This window comes from Triturus cristatus, chromosome 8 (genome assembly GCF_964204655.1).
Source record: "Triturus cristatus chromosome 8, aTriCri1.1, whole genome shotgun sequence".
In the NCBI taxonomy this organism is placed as follows: domain Eukaryota; kingdom Metazoa; phylum Chordata; class Amphibia; order Caudata; family Salamandridae; genus Triturus; species Triturus cristatus.
Genome location: NC_140591.1, coordinates 759,027,664 through 759,043,005, shown reverse-complemented (window position 1 = coordinate 759,043,005; position 15,342 = coordinate 759,027,664). Strand labels below are relative to the sequence as shown.

General features: G+C 43.1%; 1 protein-coding gene across 3 annotated transcripts in view; it reads right to left on the bottom strand.

Annotated features, from left to right (window-relative positions):
• The window catches only part of WWC3 (WWC family member 3), a 457,878-nt gene that overhangs the window by 96,134 nt on the left and 346,402 nt on the right, over positions 1-15,342 (bottom strand). For all 3 annotated transcript variants that reach the window (XM_085622192.1, XM_085622194.1, XM_085622193.1), the window contains 3 exons: positions 8,705-8,825; positions 3,962-4,036; positions 1,301-1,387 (listed from right to left, as the gene is read on the bottom strand). In XM_085622192.1, the coding sequence (XP_085478318.1) occupies positions 1,301-1,387; positions 3,962-4,036; positions 8,705-8,825 (283 nt within the window). The remainder of the gene's footprint in view (positions 1-1,300; positions 1,388-3,961; positions 4,037-8,704; positions 8,826-15,342) is intronic.

Genomic DNA, 15,342 nt, shown 5'->3' with positions numbered 1-15,342 from the left:
AGATTGATTCGCTCAGGTTAGTGGCTCTGACTTTTGGTTTTAAACCCTGCACGTTATTCTTATTACCATTAACATCCTTTTGATATACATAACCATTGCTATCTATTACTACCAATCCACAGACTATCTGATGCCACTTTGGCCAAATGTATTTTAGCCTACACAGCCAGTTTTCAAGAGTAAATGGTACATGTATTTTGCCTAGAGGAGGAAAGGTTAGATGTAATCCATATTCCAGACTTGGGTCTTCGTGACAGCCACACTATCAAAGAAGCGGAATCCATTGGGCTTTGGAAAGGTCAAAGGCCCAAGATCCCTGCCGTGCTTATGCACTTCTCCAAGGTTATATATGCAAATCAAGTGATGGAACAAGCCAATATATGACAGATATTTCTTCTGAATGCAAATTACAGGATCAGTATGCCTTATACAGAGTGCAATACCCTCAGCACGATTTAACAAGATTTAAACATCTTTAATCCACTTTGCCTAGAGAATAAAATCACTAGCATATTTGGTCTATACCCATCTTTGTATCTAACCTTCAAATTGTATGGCTAATCTCCTTTCCCAAAGTGGAAGACACCCCTCCCTCGCATTCTTGCGTAGATTATTCCACCTCTCATGCCCATGCGGTTGGTTTCCTGAGGGAGAAGGTGCCCTCCAATGAGGAGGTGGTCTTTTTAGGGATTTGTGCTCTGCTACATTAAAATTGAAACTGCTGGTTATCGACTTCATACTGTAATCGGGACGCTTTATACCTTGTTGTCTATGATTTTGATAAGCTTTAAAGACGTACTTTGCAATTTGAGGACTATAGCTGAAAATGAACGAACACCATATTTTTATAACCATAGCATGGTTATCTCAAATGGTAGACATCACTTTTTGTAGCATTATCTGTAAGCACCCACTTCCAATTTTTAAATAAATTCCACCTTATAAACGTGCTTTTATCTCAACCTGTACAAGAGGTTTTTGATATTCTCTGAAAGAACGGACTCTGATTCAGGCATAGAAATAGCTCAATTTAAAGATAGTTCTAGTTGGAAAGGTCTAGATAGGTTAGATAATCTTGTCTAAATATTTATGCAAAAGGAAATGTATTGCTTCTAAAAAAGGACATGTTGGGAAACTTTTTCTCTTTCAAGTTTTCAACCAAAGGAAGGTAATCTACTGGTTCGTTGAAAGTCTCGTAACACGCAGTGTATTATTAAGAGAGAGCATGGTGAGAGCATAAAATGATTGGGTAAAGATTAAAAAATAAAGACAATTGTAGCAGAGAACTGAGAAGTCTTACATTTTGCAGGATTCTCTGGCAGCCACACCAGTGAAGTTCTTCAGCTGAAGCACGTGAACTAACAGACATTCACTACCACTGTCATGCCTACATCAAAGAAAAGACAGATAACAGTTATGGCCTAGATAAAACAAAATGTCAGAGATTAATACCTTTCAAAGGTGATAAACCATGTTTACACATCCTTACTTAACTGATCTATGCATTAAAATGTGGCAGGGTGCACTATGCACAAAACACTGATTTCAAACGTGGGCTTAAGTATGGGTGTTTCATCCTTTTTCAGGCTTAACATGTGCTGCTTATAGAGGCAATACCTTTGAATGCCCAAATGGATAAAGATTGTAAAAACCACAGGAGTACAACCCATAGACCGGGTTGAGCTCTGGGTAAGTACGAGAAAGTATAACAACAATCTCTCAACCGGGTTTAATTGAAACTAATATATATGTATGTACATGATATTACAGAAAGGAAAGCAAAAGAAAGAGGGGAGACTCCAAGTGATTTGTTGAATGTGCTCATGGCATCATATATTTCAGACAAAATGTATACATGACAGTTATAGCAGCACTGTTAGCATAAATGCAAATGCAACCCTAATGGACTTAGTGCACGTTGTGCTCGTGAAAAAAGGTGACGGCACAAGTGACAAGTGGAGAAAACAGCGATAGGCGCAAAAGGATGAGGTGATATAAAATATATACAAAATAATTGGTTCAACACAATGATTATTCAAGATAATTGATCAGGTTTTAGAACAATTTTGTGAACCAAAGTTGAGTATGCGCCATGGATTTCACTGAAATAATGGTCGACGGCGTTTCGATCCTAGTAAGTCAGGATCATCTTCAGGTCCGGGTAGCCGATTTGGTGAGTGCTGTGGCACATAAAGAGAATTGGACAGGCGGAATGAGGAGTTAATCAAGAGGGATGGCGTGTCCAAGAGCGGGAGGCAGCGTAAACGTACATCTGTGTGTGTTTAGGTAGTCCACAAGTAACTTGACGACGGGATCGTCGGAGGAGTGCAGGGTCGGAGCCCCGAGCCTCTGCAGGGAAAACTGGCAGCGTCCTCGTATTGTAAGGAGGTGTGCAGGAATGAATCCGGTGCAGGGAAGGTAAAAGAGTATCGCCGGGCAGAAGACACCGCACCCGTCCGTGGCGGCCCGGCGATACTCGCATCCGACCAATATTTCAGTGAAACCTATGGCGCACACTCAACTTTGGTTCACAAAATTGTTCTAAAACCTGATCAATTATCTTGAATAATCATTGTGTTGAACTAATTATTTTGTATATATTTGATATCACCTCATCCTTTTGCGCCTATCGCTGTTTTCTCCACTTGTCACTTGCGCCGTCACCTTTTTTCACGAGCACAACGTGCACTGAGTCCATTAGGGTTGCCTTTATGCTAACAGTGCTGCTATAACTGTCATGTATAAATTTTGTCTGAAATATATGATGCCATGAGCACATTCAACAAATCACTTGGAGTCTCCCCTCTTTCTTTTGCTTTCCTTTCTGTAATATCATGTACATACATATATATTAGTTTCAATTACACCCGATTGAGACATTGTTGTAATACTTTCTCAAATGGATAAAGTCACCTGTTTCATGCTGAACTAACTAAGCCACCTTGAAGCTGCAGATCAACACCTTTACTCTATTCCAAACCTCCATAATCCTGTTGACTTATCCTTTTGTGTTTTAACACCTTTTCCAAGCTATTTTTCTTTTCATTATTCTAGTCTCCTATTCCCACTTTCTTCTGCACTTCGGACTTAGAATGCTAGAGAATACATAATAACTAATTGGGTTTTATAGCTCTAAAAATCCATTGATGGGGATGTCTGCCTCAGTAAATCCATTATTGTTGGGACAAGGGTCCCTTATAAAGCTAGGGATCAGACGTGCCCTACAGCACAGTTGTTTTCCTGGACTGCCCTAATTTTACTTTCTTAAGTTAAGTTTCTATTATGCAAGTATATTTCTTATGCTGTTCGTCTGAAGGGGGCCACTAGAAAAAAAAACACACAAAGTGAGGTCTCCTGCCTTCCTCGCCTCCTCCTGTGTTGCAGGCTATGGCCTAGCATTTATGACCTTCTGTTTGTTGGCTCTGAGGATTCCAAACTTATCAACTAGGACTACCTGCTCCAGATGCCTGAAATATTAGAGACAATTGAGCAAGATACACTGGAATTTTGGAAAAGGCAAGATTTTTGTTGGGGATAGGCTTCCAGTCTGTCCCGCATCGTTGCAAAACTGAGCCTACTGCCTCATAACTGTACATCTCCCCACATCAATGAGAACTATTACATCAGTTATGGCTAAAGGCAATGCCAGGAGTTTTGTTTTTGCTGGTGGTTGCTCTCAGACCAAAATTTCTGGAACAACTTGCTGACATTACATCTGGGAATGCCCACTGGAAGCAGTACGCAAAGCCCAGCTGAAGGACGATCTATAAGGAGGACAGCTCATGGAATCAAAACAACCCAGGAGACGCGGAATCCCAGCAACCCTTGTTATGTGCTAAAATGAAGAGAACTATTCCTCTGCCTGAACAGCCAGATACTGGAGCCAAGACTGAGCAATGGACTGCTGCCAGGAGCCTTGACTGAGAATTATGGAGATGCCAGGATGTGGCTTTTCACTTACAGTAGTCCAACATGTATTTTGGCGTCTTCATTTCTTGGCACACTGCTGTACGCAGATTCATCAACATCCTCATTCCTGCAAGAGAAACACACTTGTGAAGCCTGCATTATTACCCAAAACAGGCTATGGTAAGATTCTAACCACGCTTCATGCCAGCATGCATAAACGTTGGGAATATTGGAGTACTGAACGAACACGTTATTATTGAAATCATGGATAGCAAACTTGAGTAATACTGTATTGGTTTCTTACTTATTCACGTATGCCAAAAAACGTAAGAAGAAAAAAAATATTGAACCACAAAGTATTTTCTGTACAAAAACAAACAGCAAGTAAAAGAAAAAAGCTCCTGGGGTTAAAGGGCTGCAGTCATATCTAATCGCCTGAAACTACACTAATTTACACCCACTTTTAGACACACAAACGCAGCATGCCTGTTAACATAGGTGATGAAAATGCCCCTTAAGCAAAGGGCAAACATTCACTGAGAGTGAAGAGGGCATTCCCTTAGAAACAAGTAATCAAGGATAAAGATGTATCAAGCAAACAAGGATGACACTAGAACGCAAGTGATGAAAGAGCTGCTACATGAACAAACTGGGTCATACCATTGCAATATGAATCAGGGGAGCAGTGTAGTAAACCCTGTGTGAATTCTACGCAAGCCATTTGGTTACTGTACATAATTATTAAGTATGGAGAACAAGGCATAATCCAGCAATTTTACAAAAATACACTTGGCGTGCTCCCGAAGAATGCTCAGTAAAGCTAATCAGTTCCTTAATGTTTACATCTAGCTGCCGGTGGCTTAATATTAGCTGAACGTTTTTCACAGAAAGGCAGTTGGATTTTTTTTTATTTACTTTTTTGCCATTTGGTTGAGTCGGTGAGTGTGTGTGGATTATATGTAGGACAAAACAAGAAATTATGTGTAGCAAGTCTTAACAAGAAAACCACATGGTCTGGTTAAATGTTTTAACTTACTCGGATGTGATTAAAATAATTTATAATTATTATTATTTTTTTTTTAATTACAATGAATGCTATTTATGTTTTTCATTGCTGTAATCTTATCTCCATTTTCCATGACATTTCTTTAAAAAATATACACCTTTCAAATTGTAAAAGAATGCCAATGTTGTGTTCCTTAAGCACTTCAATAGAGAACTGTGAAGATTTGCCTTACACTGCTAAGAGAAACAAAATAATCAGCTAAAACTAAACTGAGGCAAAAACTATTAAGACAGGGTGCCTATATTGACCGACAACTAGATTCTCAGGATGTAGTAACACAAGGTTTCCTTTGGAACAGTGAGCAAGATTAAAAGTTAGGAAAAAACATTTACTGCAGATACATATCACAGACACTCCGCTATCAAAGTTACATTTAAAATAACACTTTATTAACAGTAGTATCTTTAGTGGTTAAAAATATCAAATATCATCAAAGCTACCTACCTGGAATTCTGAATTGCTATGCAAATTAAAGGACAGAATGTAAAAACCTAACAAGGGAAATGCCCATGGGTCTGGCTTTGAAGTGGTAATGTTCAGCAATGTAACAGTTTACAATGAAACAGCCTTACGGGGAAATGGTTATACAGTTTGGGAAGCATAGCTGGACTTGCACAGAGAGCCCTGCTCCATTCGGATGCACATGCCTTTGTGCTACAATACAAAACACAGCCAAGACTGAGAGGGGACTTACAATGAAGGCGGTAAATTAAAGACGACACCAGGGCTTAATATTGAAGAGTAACAGAGAATAATTTTTGACATATGGCTCGTGACAGCTGTCTGTCCATTTTACAGCATGTTTCAGGAGTCATTGTTGCTTAATTTGATGCCACTGAATGCATAAGCTCCTGAACGATGATTGGCTGAGTCGCCCACGCTAAGAATTGATTCGGTTTCCGCGACGTCTGCAGCAATACGCAATTCGATGAGCCATCTGACGGCAGAAAAGACAATCCTGGTTTTGGCGAGTTGCATCATGTCATGGTCCGACATCCCCTACAGGAGCAGAGAGATGGATAGCTCTCCCCTGAATCAACTGGCAGGTGTGTTGACTAATAACAGAACCAGGGTCTGCATGAAGGAGAGGGGCTTTTAAGCCATGGGCCTGAGCCTAGGATAGCCTGCTAGAAGAGAGGAGAAGAAGCAACTTCCCAGGCCACACAATCAGAGGTCCCTGTGTACATCAGGTGCACACACCTTATCTGGAGATGGAACTATTGGTCTAGTTTATGCCCGGTATCTCTTCCAGTCTTAGGACCTCACAATATTTAAGCCAATATACAACTCCTCAAAGCAACATTTACTGCAACACACACAAACCAATAAATGGTAGCACACCCATAGGTCTCCCTGTCAAAGTAGTAACGGGTAATGTGATATGTAATCTCATCTCAACATTTGCAATTATATCTGTCTGATTAAGTGTGAGGTTATGAACAGTGCATTTGGTGTGCAAGGTATGATTTGAATGGCTGTTGTGAAAGTTAGGATTGTGGTCCTGTCCACAACTCGAGAATTTCAGTGCTTTTTTGGTTTTAATTTGTAACCATAGCTGTATTCCAATTGTGGTTGTAAGTGAATTTCTAAAAGTTTTTAAAACACATGTTAAAGTATTATAAACAAAGCTAACCATAACTGCATGTTAACCTTCGTTTTCTTAGTGAATAGATGTGTGTGTGTCTAATGGTGTATGCGCATATGGGTGCGTGTATTTGAATGTGTCACTGTTTTATCTTCGGGATCAAAAAGGACTAACCTATTTGTGAATTTACATAGACTCAAGACTGTAAGGCAGGGTACAAACCATTTTGTTTGTTCATGAAGCCCTCACCCACCAACCTAGTTGGTGGCATGCTTCATCATCGGGCCCACCCAGTGACACAGAGTGTGTCCCGGGTGTGCTTCGACGCCTGGATACAGCGGAGCAGGTATGTATCTGCGTGTGCAGTGTAGTTTCTTCTGGTGTTACTTTTTCAAAGAAGGCCTTAAGTTTGAGCTTTCTAAAAAACTCCGCTAGTTCGACATGGAGCTTGAATTTGTCCAGTCGTGTGGTAGGGACAAAAGATAGGCCTTTACTAAAGACCGCTGTTTCGCTTTCTGTCACAGGTGTACTCGATAGATTAAACACCAGGGATGTGGGTGTATCAGGGATCACTGTTTGCTCGTTCCTGGTTGTTCCCGGGTTTTATCTTCCCAGGGTCCATTCCTCTGCCGGACTACTCCATGGGGCATGTTTGGCAACAAGCCAACATGAGGATAATCTTCCTTTCATGCACTTTCCACCGTTTTTTGTGTGTTGATGCGCTTACGATGCTTAGCCCACCACAAAACTTCGTATACATATGATAACTCTCACCTTAGCCATACCACCAATATAGCTACACCATTTGCCGCTTATTTATCGTCTACACAGCACAATAGATATCGGCAATCAATCTGTCTTGTGAATATGTAACCATACTGAGACTCTCCCCTGTATGTGTCCCCTGTTATACTTGTTGCATGTCCAGTAATGCTCTAAGAGGAAATCCCCCTCTCACATGTAAAGCACCTTAGCGAGTGCTACACATTTCTCAAAATTACACAATCACTTAAATCTAAGTAATTTGCACCTACGCACTTTGGTCCTGAGGAAAGCCAGTTTTAATCATAAAGGCCTGGCTGAAACATGTAGACCACACCTGGATGTAGGAAACCCTAATTAACATTCCTATAACATCCAACAGCCTTTTTTAATGCTAGCAGTGACCCAGTTATTAAAATATAATTTACCCTCGGGTACTGGGATCCCTGCATAGCTTTTAAATCGTCAACTTCACGTCACTACACTGCACACTCAGATACATACCTGCTCCGCTGTATCCAGGCGTCGAAGCACACCCGGGACACACTCGGTGTCACTGGGTGGGCCCGATGATGAAGCATGCCACCAACTAGGTTGGTGGGTGAGGGCTTCATGAACAAACAAAATGGTTTGTACCCTGCCTTACAGTCTTGAGTCTATGTAAATTCACAAATAGGCTAGTCCTTTTTGATCTCACATATAAACCCCGGGGATATGGACTAGCTACCTAGTCCTCTCTCTCCCCTTTGATAGTGATATACTGTTTTATCTTCGTCAACCTTGTTTCCACAGAAACTAATTTATTCTGGAATAATAATACAGCTCTTTGCAATTTGACCGACTGTTGAAAAAGAACACAACATTAAAATCCAACACCTGCCCCAGCCCTTAAAACAGCTTTATGGCTTTAAAATCCCTTAGTAAAGTAAATCGTAATGGCCTCCAAAGTATGAGAGAAGATCACCATTTTACACCATTATGGGTACAGGAACATATGAGAAATGTAGGGTGATTATGTGGCACTACTGAAAGTAATAGGGCATTTACTGCATTGTCATACATCACTTTTAAGACCATGCTCTTCCATTACTGGTGTCCGCCTACGTCTTGCAATGTATACGATTTCTAGGTTGTCAACATTTTAGCTCACAGAACATGAACATCCTTGTTTAATAAAATGCAGGCAATACCCTTAAACGTGGAAGTACCGCAAACCTTGTTTTTTCACTCCATATGTTATTCATTTATTGCTACTTCAGCCATTGTTATTTACCTCGAGAAAATAGAAATCTTTCTAAAACCACTGGACCCAAAATTTGAAGCATGCAAATTAGATAATTACCAGAGCAGCTGTAAGAAGACAAGTCAATGAGACTGCATACCTTTTCATCAATGCTTCGAAAACACCACTGTCACTAGCAAGCGAATCATCTGAAAGACCCACAGAAACTCGCCTCGTCCTCCTCTCAGACCTTCGGGCACCGTCTTCACGAAGAGTCACCGCTACACGTTTATGAAAGAACAAATAGAATAAAATTAGGACACTGTGTAACATGTAATGCATGACCACGTGTAGTTTCTGCATTAAGTTAGGATTGCAAAAAACCCGATCTTTCAATTATGACCGGCTTGTAGAGCGAATGCATATTTTCAGCACTAAACTGAACTAAATCACAGCTTCTACTCAGGACATCAAGACATTTTATGCCCTAAACTTTTTAATTTTTAGGTCTCGCCTGGCGTTAGCAGTGCGCATGCGCTATTCTCGCCATGCGAGGGCTTCTTGGCATCTATACGATCCCAGAAGCTCGCTTTCTGCTCCGCCCGGGTTTTGCATTGGTGCAAGTCATTTTGCGTCACCAATTATGCAAAACCGGGTGTTACGATTGTCCCTCCTGGTTACCACCCCGTCCACTTTTGTCCCCGTCCACCGGGATTGGATCTTTTACATGCGGTGGGAGACACTGTCTCTTAATTAGCTGCTAAACACTTTTCTTTTCTTTGTGAGCCACTCTCACTGCAGGCACGACGCGTTTCCTTTTATGAATGGAGCATTGCGCTTAAATGCGCTTTAAATTGTAAATGCAGTACTGGGCTGTACAGAGCCCTCATTACTGTGCGTGCGCTACATGAACGGATATTTGTTTGTTGTGTAGTGTGCAGTACTGGGCTGTACAGAGCCCTCATTGCTGTGCGTGCGCTACATGAACGGATATAATATGCTCTTGCTCTACAAGGTATGCTGGCTGTTTGTTTAGCAAATTCATTCAGCGCAAACTGAACTCAAGAGTAGTAGAGACCTTTACAAGACACTAAGTTACATTATACAAGAGCACATTCACACAGGAACACATTACCTTTTAGAAGGCACGGGAGATTAACTAATTTGCCCAGAATCACACATTGGTAAGCCAACGGCGTGACTCGAACAACACCAGCTTCCGCAGACGCGATTAATCAATTAATCGCGCGCGATCATCATGCGTGATTGATCAATTTATTTCCTCATGGTCCCCCTGTTTACTAAAAACGGGGTGCTAAGGAACATTCACATGCGCTATAAGAAGGGACTTCCCCGTTAATTCTGTTTCGTGTTCTATCTACTTGCCGTTTTTTGTATCCAATATTCTGCCTCTTTCTGCTCTCCCATGTGCCCACTTTGAGATCCTCCTCTCCATCCGCATTCTGCTAGCACCCTCTTACCCAATAGTCATCCACCACCATGTCCACCGCCACCACCACCACCACCACCACGTCCACCACCACCACCACGTCCACCACCACCACCACGTCCACCACCACCACCACCACGTCCACCACCACCACCACGTCCACCATCACCACCACGTCCACCATCACCACCACGTCCACCACCACCACCACGTCCACCACCACCACGTCCCCCACCAAGTCCACCACCAAGTCCACCACCACACGTGACAGGTAAAGTGTCACTGGAGGGCAGGGATAATAGGAGTGTCAACCCCGGCTGTACATGGGACATTTAAGGATGCATTGGGTGCGAGAAGACGGGAATAGGGGCTAGAAGTATTACACCAGATCCACGATACATTTTGAAGAAGCACAATGTCACAGGGGCTCCTGTAAAAGCACTCGCAGCATATCTACCTCACAGTGGCATACCTGCACGAGCCACCCACTCAAAACAAGCATTGGCATAGCCAATAGGTCTTGCCTTTGGGACTTGATAAGTGTTTAGCCACGCAACACTTGATGTTGTTGCACCAAGGATATTGTGCTGGATAACTAAACACTTATAAGGTCCCAAAGGCAACACCTATTGGCTATGCCAATGCTTGTTTTTTATGGCAGACAGTGTACAAAAGCAGACTAAAACCAGATTTTTGTCTGATAAAAACTATAAGCTGAAAGGTAAAATGGAAGCTGTCTGGGGTCATTTTAGCTGGGGTTTTGATAAAGTGGTTCACTTCATTAACGACAGTAAGAATTTACAGTTTTCTATTGGCGGGCAGACATGAGGGGCTTTTGTAAAATAAAGTATTTTTATGTTCCTTAGTAAAGGGTTGACTCATTTCACACCCTAAACTTCTGTAATTTGCTTTTTGTACTTTTTCACAACCGTAATAAATTTCCAAAAATTTCCAAGGGGTGCTTGATTGTGAATGTGCTTGGTTCTATTAACACAACTCGCTGCATTTGTGCATAGCTTCACTCAGTTATTTGTGGGTAGTAGGCTGCAATGTGATGGCGACATTACGTGAGACTATGCCAAATTCAATGTAGGACAACCAAATATACCTGATTTTTTTAAAATCAGCAAGTAAGGACTGCACAGACGCAGTTTACAACAATCTGCCTTGTAAGCATCAAAAGGACCATCTAAACTCCTTTTCATTACATCCAGAAATATTCAGATACTGAAATCTATCAGACCAACAAAACCTCTTCTGGATATCATTCTAGCGCCGGAACCGAGCGATAACTACCATTTCTTATTTGTTCTACTTTTATTATTTTTTTCATTTATCTTTATGTTGTTTGGATTGTATGTGTTAGTCTTTAGGTATAAGAATGAGTATTGAGAGGATGAGTGAGATGAATGCGTGCAAAGATGAGCACCACAGTGCATGTATGACGACTTAGTGAGTGCCTAGACCCAGCAATGACTGAAAAGGTACTTTTATTTATAAGCTGAACCTATTGGCATTACCAATGCTTGTTATGTATGGCTCTGAAAATCACTGCACGGTTTCCGTCAACATTTAGCCTCTGAAGACACCCCACAATACCTGCACAGTCTAGGTGTGCTGTGGAAAGCCTGCACTCAAATGTGAAGCCTTATATTTGTGCCTGGAACATGAAATGTCCTGGATTAAAGGAAACCTAATGTCAGCTGAAAGAGACAACTCTACTTCAAACATCATCCACTTCATACATCCAATGTCTCAAACACTGCCTGCAAACGTGGATGTCGAGCACCTACTTGAAGCTCAATTTAGCAAAGGAAGAACTCCTGTCATCTGTCAAGAAAGCAAGAAACAGTACAAACCTGGCATATTTATATAGACCAGGACTGCCTCAAAACCCAAATTGCACTGAATGCCAAGTCAACTGGATTCACTTAGGACATCATCCTCACCCTCAAGGAACACAATGACACAAAAGCCAAAGATGGCATAGTACTAGCTCTCCCTTCTAAAGAAAGAGCAACTGTTTCTTCCAGAAAGCAACTTCAGAACTACTGTTCAAGGCCTCCTACTTTCACATCTGGATGGTGGGAACGCCCAGCTCCATGAACTCCCAGACTCCCCTTGGACACCCGTTAAAGGCATTAAACACACCTCAGCATTTCTCATACAGGGTCTGTAGAAATATCACATAATTCCCATCCTCATAAATCTCCATTGGTTCCTTTTGCCGGCACAAACCATCTTCAAAACCAGATGCACCATTTACAAAGCTATCAAAACTAGTACTCCGGCTTATCTTGTAGACCCACTTACCGTCTCTCATCGTTCTCAGGACACCTACAACCAGAACACAAACCACAGATTAAGAAGTGCCAAAAAGAAACAAGGCAGCAGGCTTTTTCCTTCTATGCATCCAGCATGTGGAACAACATCCCCGTATACATCACAGCTGCTCCAATTAAGGAAGGCGTTGAAGAGAGACCTTTTTATAGTTCAAATCTTGTATTAAATTTGATAAAATCAGCAAACAGTGGCAACTGTAGACATTGCGCTTTCCTGGGCTATGAAGAGCCTTGCATTATGTATCAAGCAAGCAGGTGTCATACAGGCAAACAAACCCACAACCCCCTTCCCTCCCGCCTCCCTCCCTCCACTCACCATTGCTTTAGCCTTTGGGACTTAGGTTTGACTGTACTATAGATTAGTTCTGTTCAGGTGCCGGTGGCGCAACAGACTCAGGCAAGCATAGCAGGCGTAGGTATCTGGGGCAGGTAAGCTCTCGGAATTCTTGGGAGAGCAGAGACAAGAATGGCCGCCACACTTCCCTGAAGTTCGACCCTTGCCCGGCCAGCGTGAGCGTTATCTTTTCCATTCCTAGTGTGTGCCATATCCAGAGGAGCCAACCTGTGTGTGTGGGAGCCTTTGGAGTCCCCCAGTGTGTAAGTATGTTCTGCATTGCTGCTCCCAGGGCTAAACCAATCAGACGCTCTCGTCTGGATTTCAATGGGTATGTGAGTGGGTTCGGTACGCCTAGTAGTACGTATGCAAGGAATCTTGGTAGTTGGGTGTCTAGGTGTGCATCAATTTCATCAACCACTTGAGCCCAGTATTGCTGCAACCGTGGGCATTCGCATAAGATGTGTACTAGTGTTCCCCGTCTGCCGCAGACCCGCCAGCAGTCCGGGCCCTGTGTGGGATTGGCCTGGTGTATCCGCACTGGGGTATAACACCAGTAAGTGGCTACCTTTGTAAGTGTTTCAGTCAAAGCCATATTACTGGTCGTGTGCCTGGCTCTATAGTATATTCCTTCCCATTCTTTGTCACTCAGAGCTCTATGTCCACATTGTGCATGTGCTTGTTTCGCGTGTTCAGCAAAGCGTATAATTCGGACATTAGCCTCCTGTCTGAGGACTTTGACAGGAGCCATTTCTCATATTGAGGGAGGTGTTGCTGCGCAGGGGACCTATTTTGTAGTTGGAGTGTCCAGTGGCGGAGCTGCAGGTATTGCAGTCGCTCAGTCTCAGGAATGCCATAATCAGCTTTTATCTGATGGAAGGAGAGCACCCCCTCTTCATCAAAGAGATGCCCCATAGCACAGCACTTGAGTGTCGTCACTGTGCAAACTGGGCCTCGCCCACCCCCGGTTCGAACTCCGGGTTGTCAAATAGAGGAGTCATGGGTAAGGGGAACATTGTCAAGTTGTGTCTAGTGTAAGTCTGGTCCCACGCCGTCAGTGTCGTCTGCGTGATGAGGGACAAATACAGATTACGTGGTCAATACGGTTTCTTGAGAAAGGGGACTTTCGATAGTGATGTTTCGGCTACTGCTCTTTCTGCAATAACCAGTGCTTCTCTGATTCAGTACGATTCCACTCCACTAGATAGCTCAATTGTACAGCTCGGTAATACAGTTGGAGATTGGGTATCCCCAACCCTCCCTCACAGGGCAGAAGGAAGCTAATGGCTTTCTTCGTCAGTGGCCTTCGCCCCTGCCAGATAAACTTCAGAATCTCGGCTTGAAACCTATGGATCATTCCCGCGGGTGGCTATAAGGAGAGGTTCTGGAATAAATATAGAATCTTGGGGAGAACCATCATTGTAATAGCGGCTCCTATGTCCAACCACAAAATCTGATGATGATTCCACCTTTGGATGTCGGTGCGGATTTGCCTATGAAGCTTGGAGGGATTAATGGCGGCAGTGGCTTGTGTGGTTGATACTAATTGAACTCCCAGGTAGTGGATGGTGCTGTGGGACCACTGAATGGGGTGCGGATTCTTAAATCGTTCCACCAATTGCTGCGGAAGGGAGAGGCTAAGTGCTACCGATTTCCCCACATTCACCTTGAATCCCGAGGCCCTGGCAAAGGCTTCCAATTCCTCAACGAAGGCATCCAGGGATGTGTCCAGTTTGTCAAGCATCACTAGGACATCGTCTGCATAGACTTATGGTGCGTGGCTCCCGAATGGTACTCCGGAGATATGTGGGTGTGATCGCACTCCCTTTTTAAAGGACACAACATCACAATGCATTAAGAGTTCCCAACCCAGGCACTTCTCCTATCACTCATTGGCTTTTTGCTCGTCTTTGACTCCATACAATGCTCCCTGCTTTTTGGCTGGGTTTGCTCTATAGATCTACCATATAAATCCATACAGTCCCAATTCAAGTGTTTTATGCAAAGTAGACTAGCTTGTGGAGACCTCATAAATCTTTCCTGACGAGTACAGGGTTCTTCAAAACCATCATGAAGATCCACCTCTCCAAGATGGCCACCCCAGCCAAAAAGCGATGCATTGGTCACCACTGTTAGCTCTGGGTGGGGAAGGGAGAGGGTTCTGCCGCTGACCCCATCTCGAACCAGCTCCCAAAATCCAGACTTTCGAAGAGGTCCCCTGGATGTTGGGTCTACTGAGACTTCTGGTCCCACTGCAGGGCTCGCATATGCCACTCTGCATGCTTGACCAGCAGGATGCAGGAGGCTATCAGTCCCAGAAGCCTCAGAGTTGGCCTCACCAAAACCCAGGACAGAGCTTGAAAAATCAGGATCACAGTCTGAATGTCCTAAACTCTTTTCCGGAGGAGAAGCACCAAACCGCTTCCAGAATAACTTCTATGAAGGGGATCGTATGATAAGAAGTCAAGTGTGACTAAGGCATATTGACATTGAACCCCAAAGATGACAGGAGGTTTGTCGTAGTTCGGAGGTGACAGATGACCGCCTGGAGCGAGGTCACCTTTAACAGTCAGTTGTCAAAGTAGGGGAAGACTGGAACCTCTGAAGGTAAGCAGCCACCACCCCCATCTGGTAATGCTCTTGTCCCACCACAAATCGCAGGTTGCACCAAA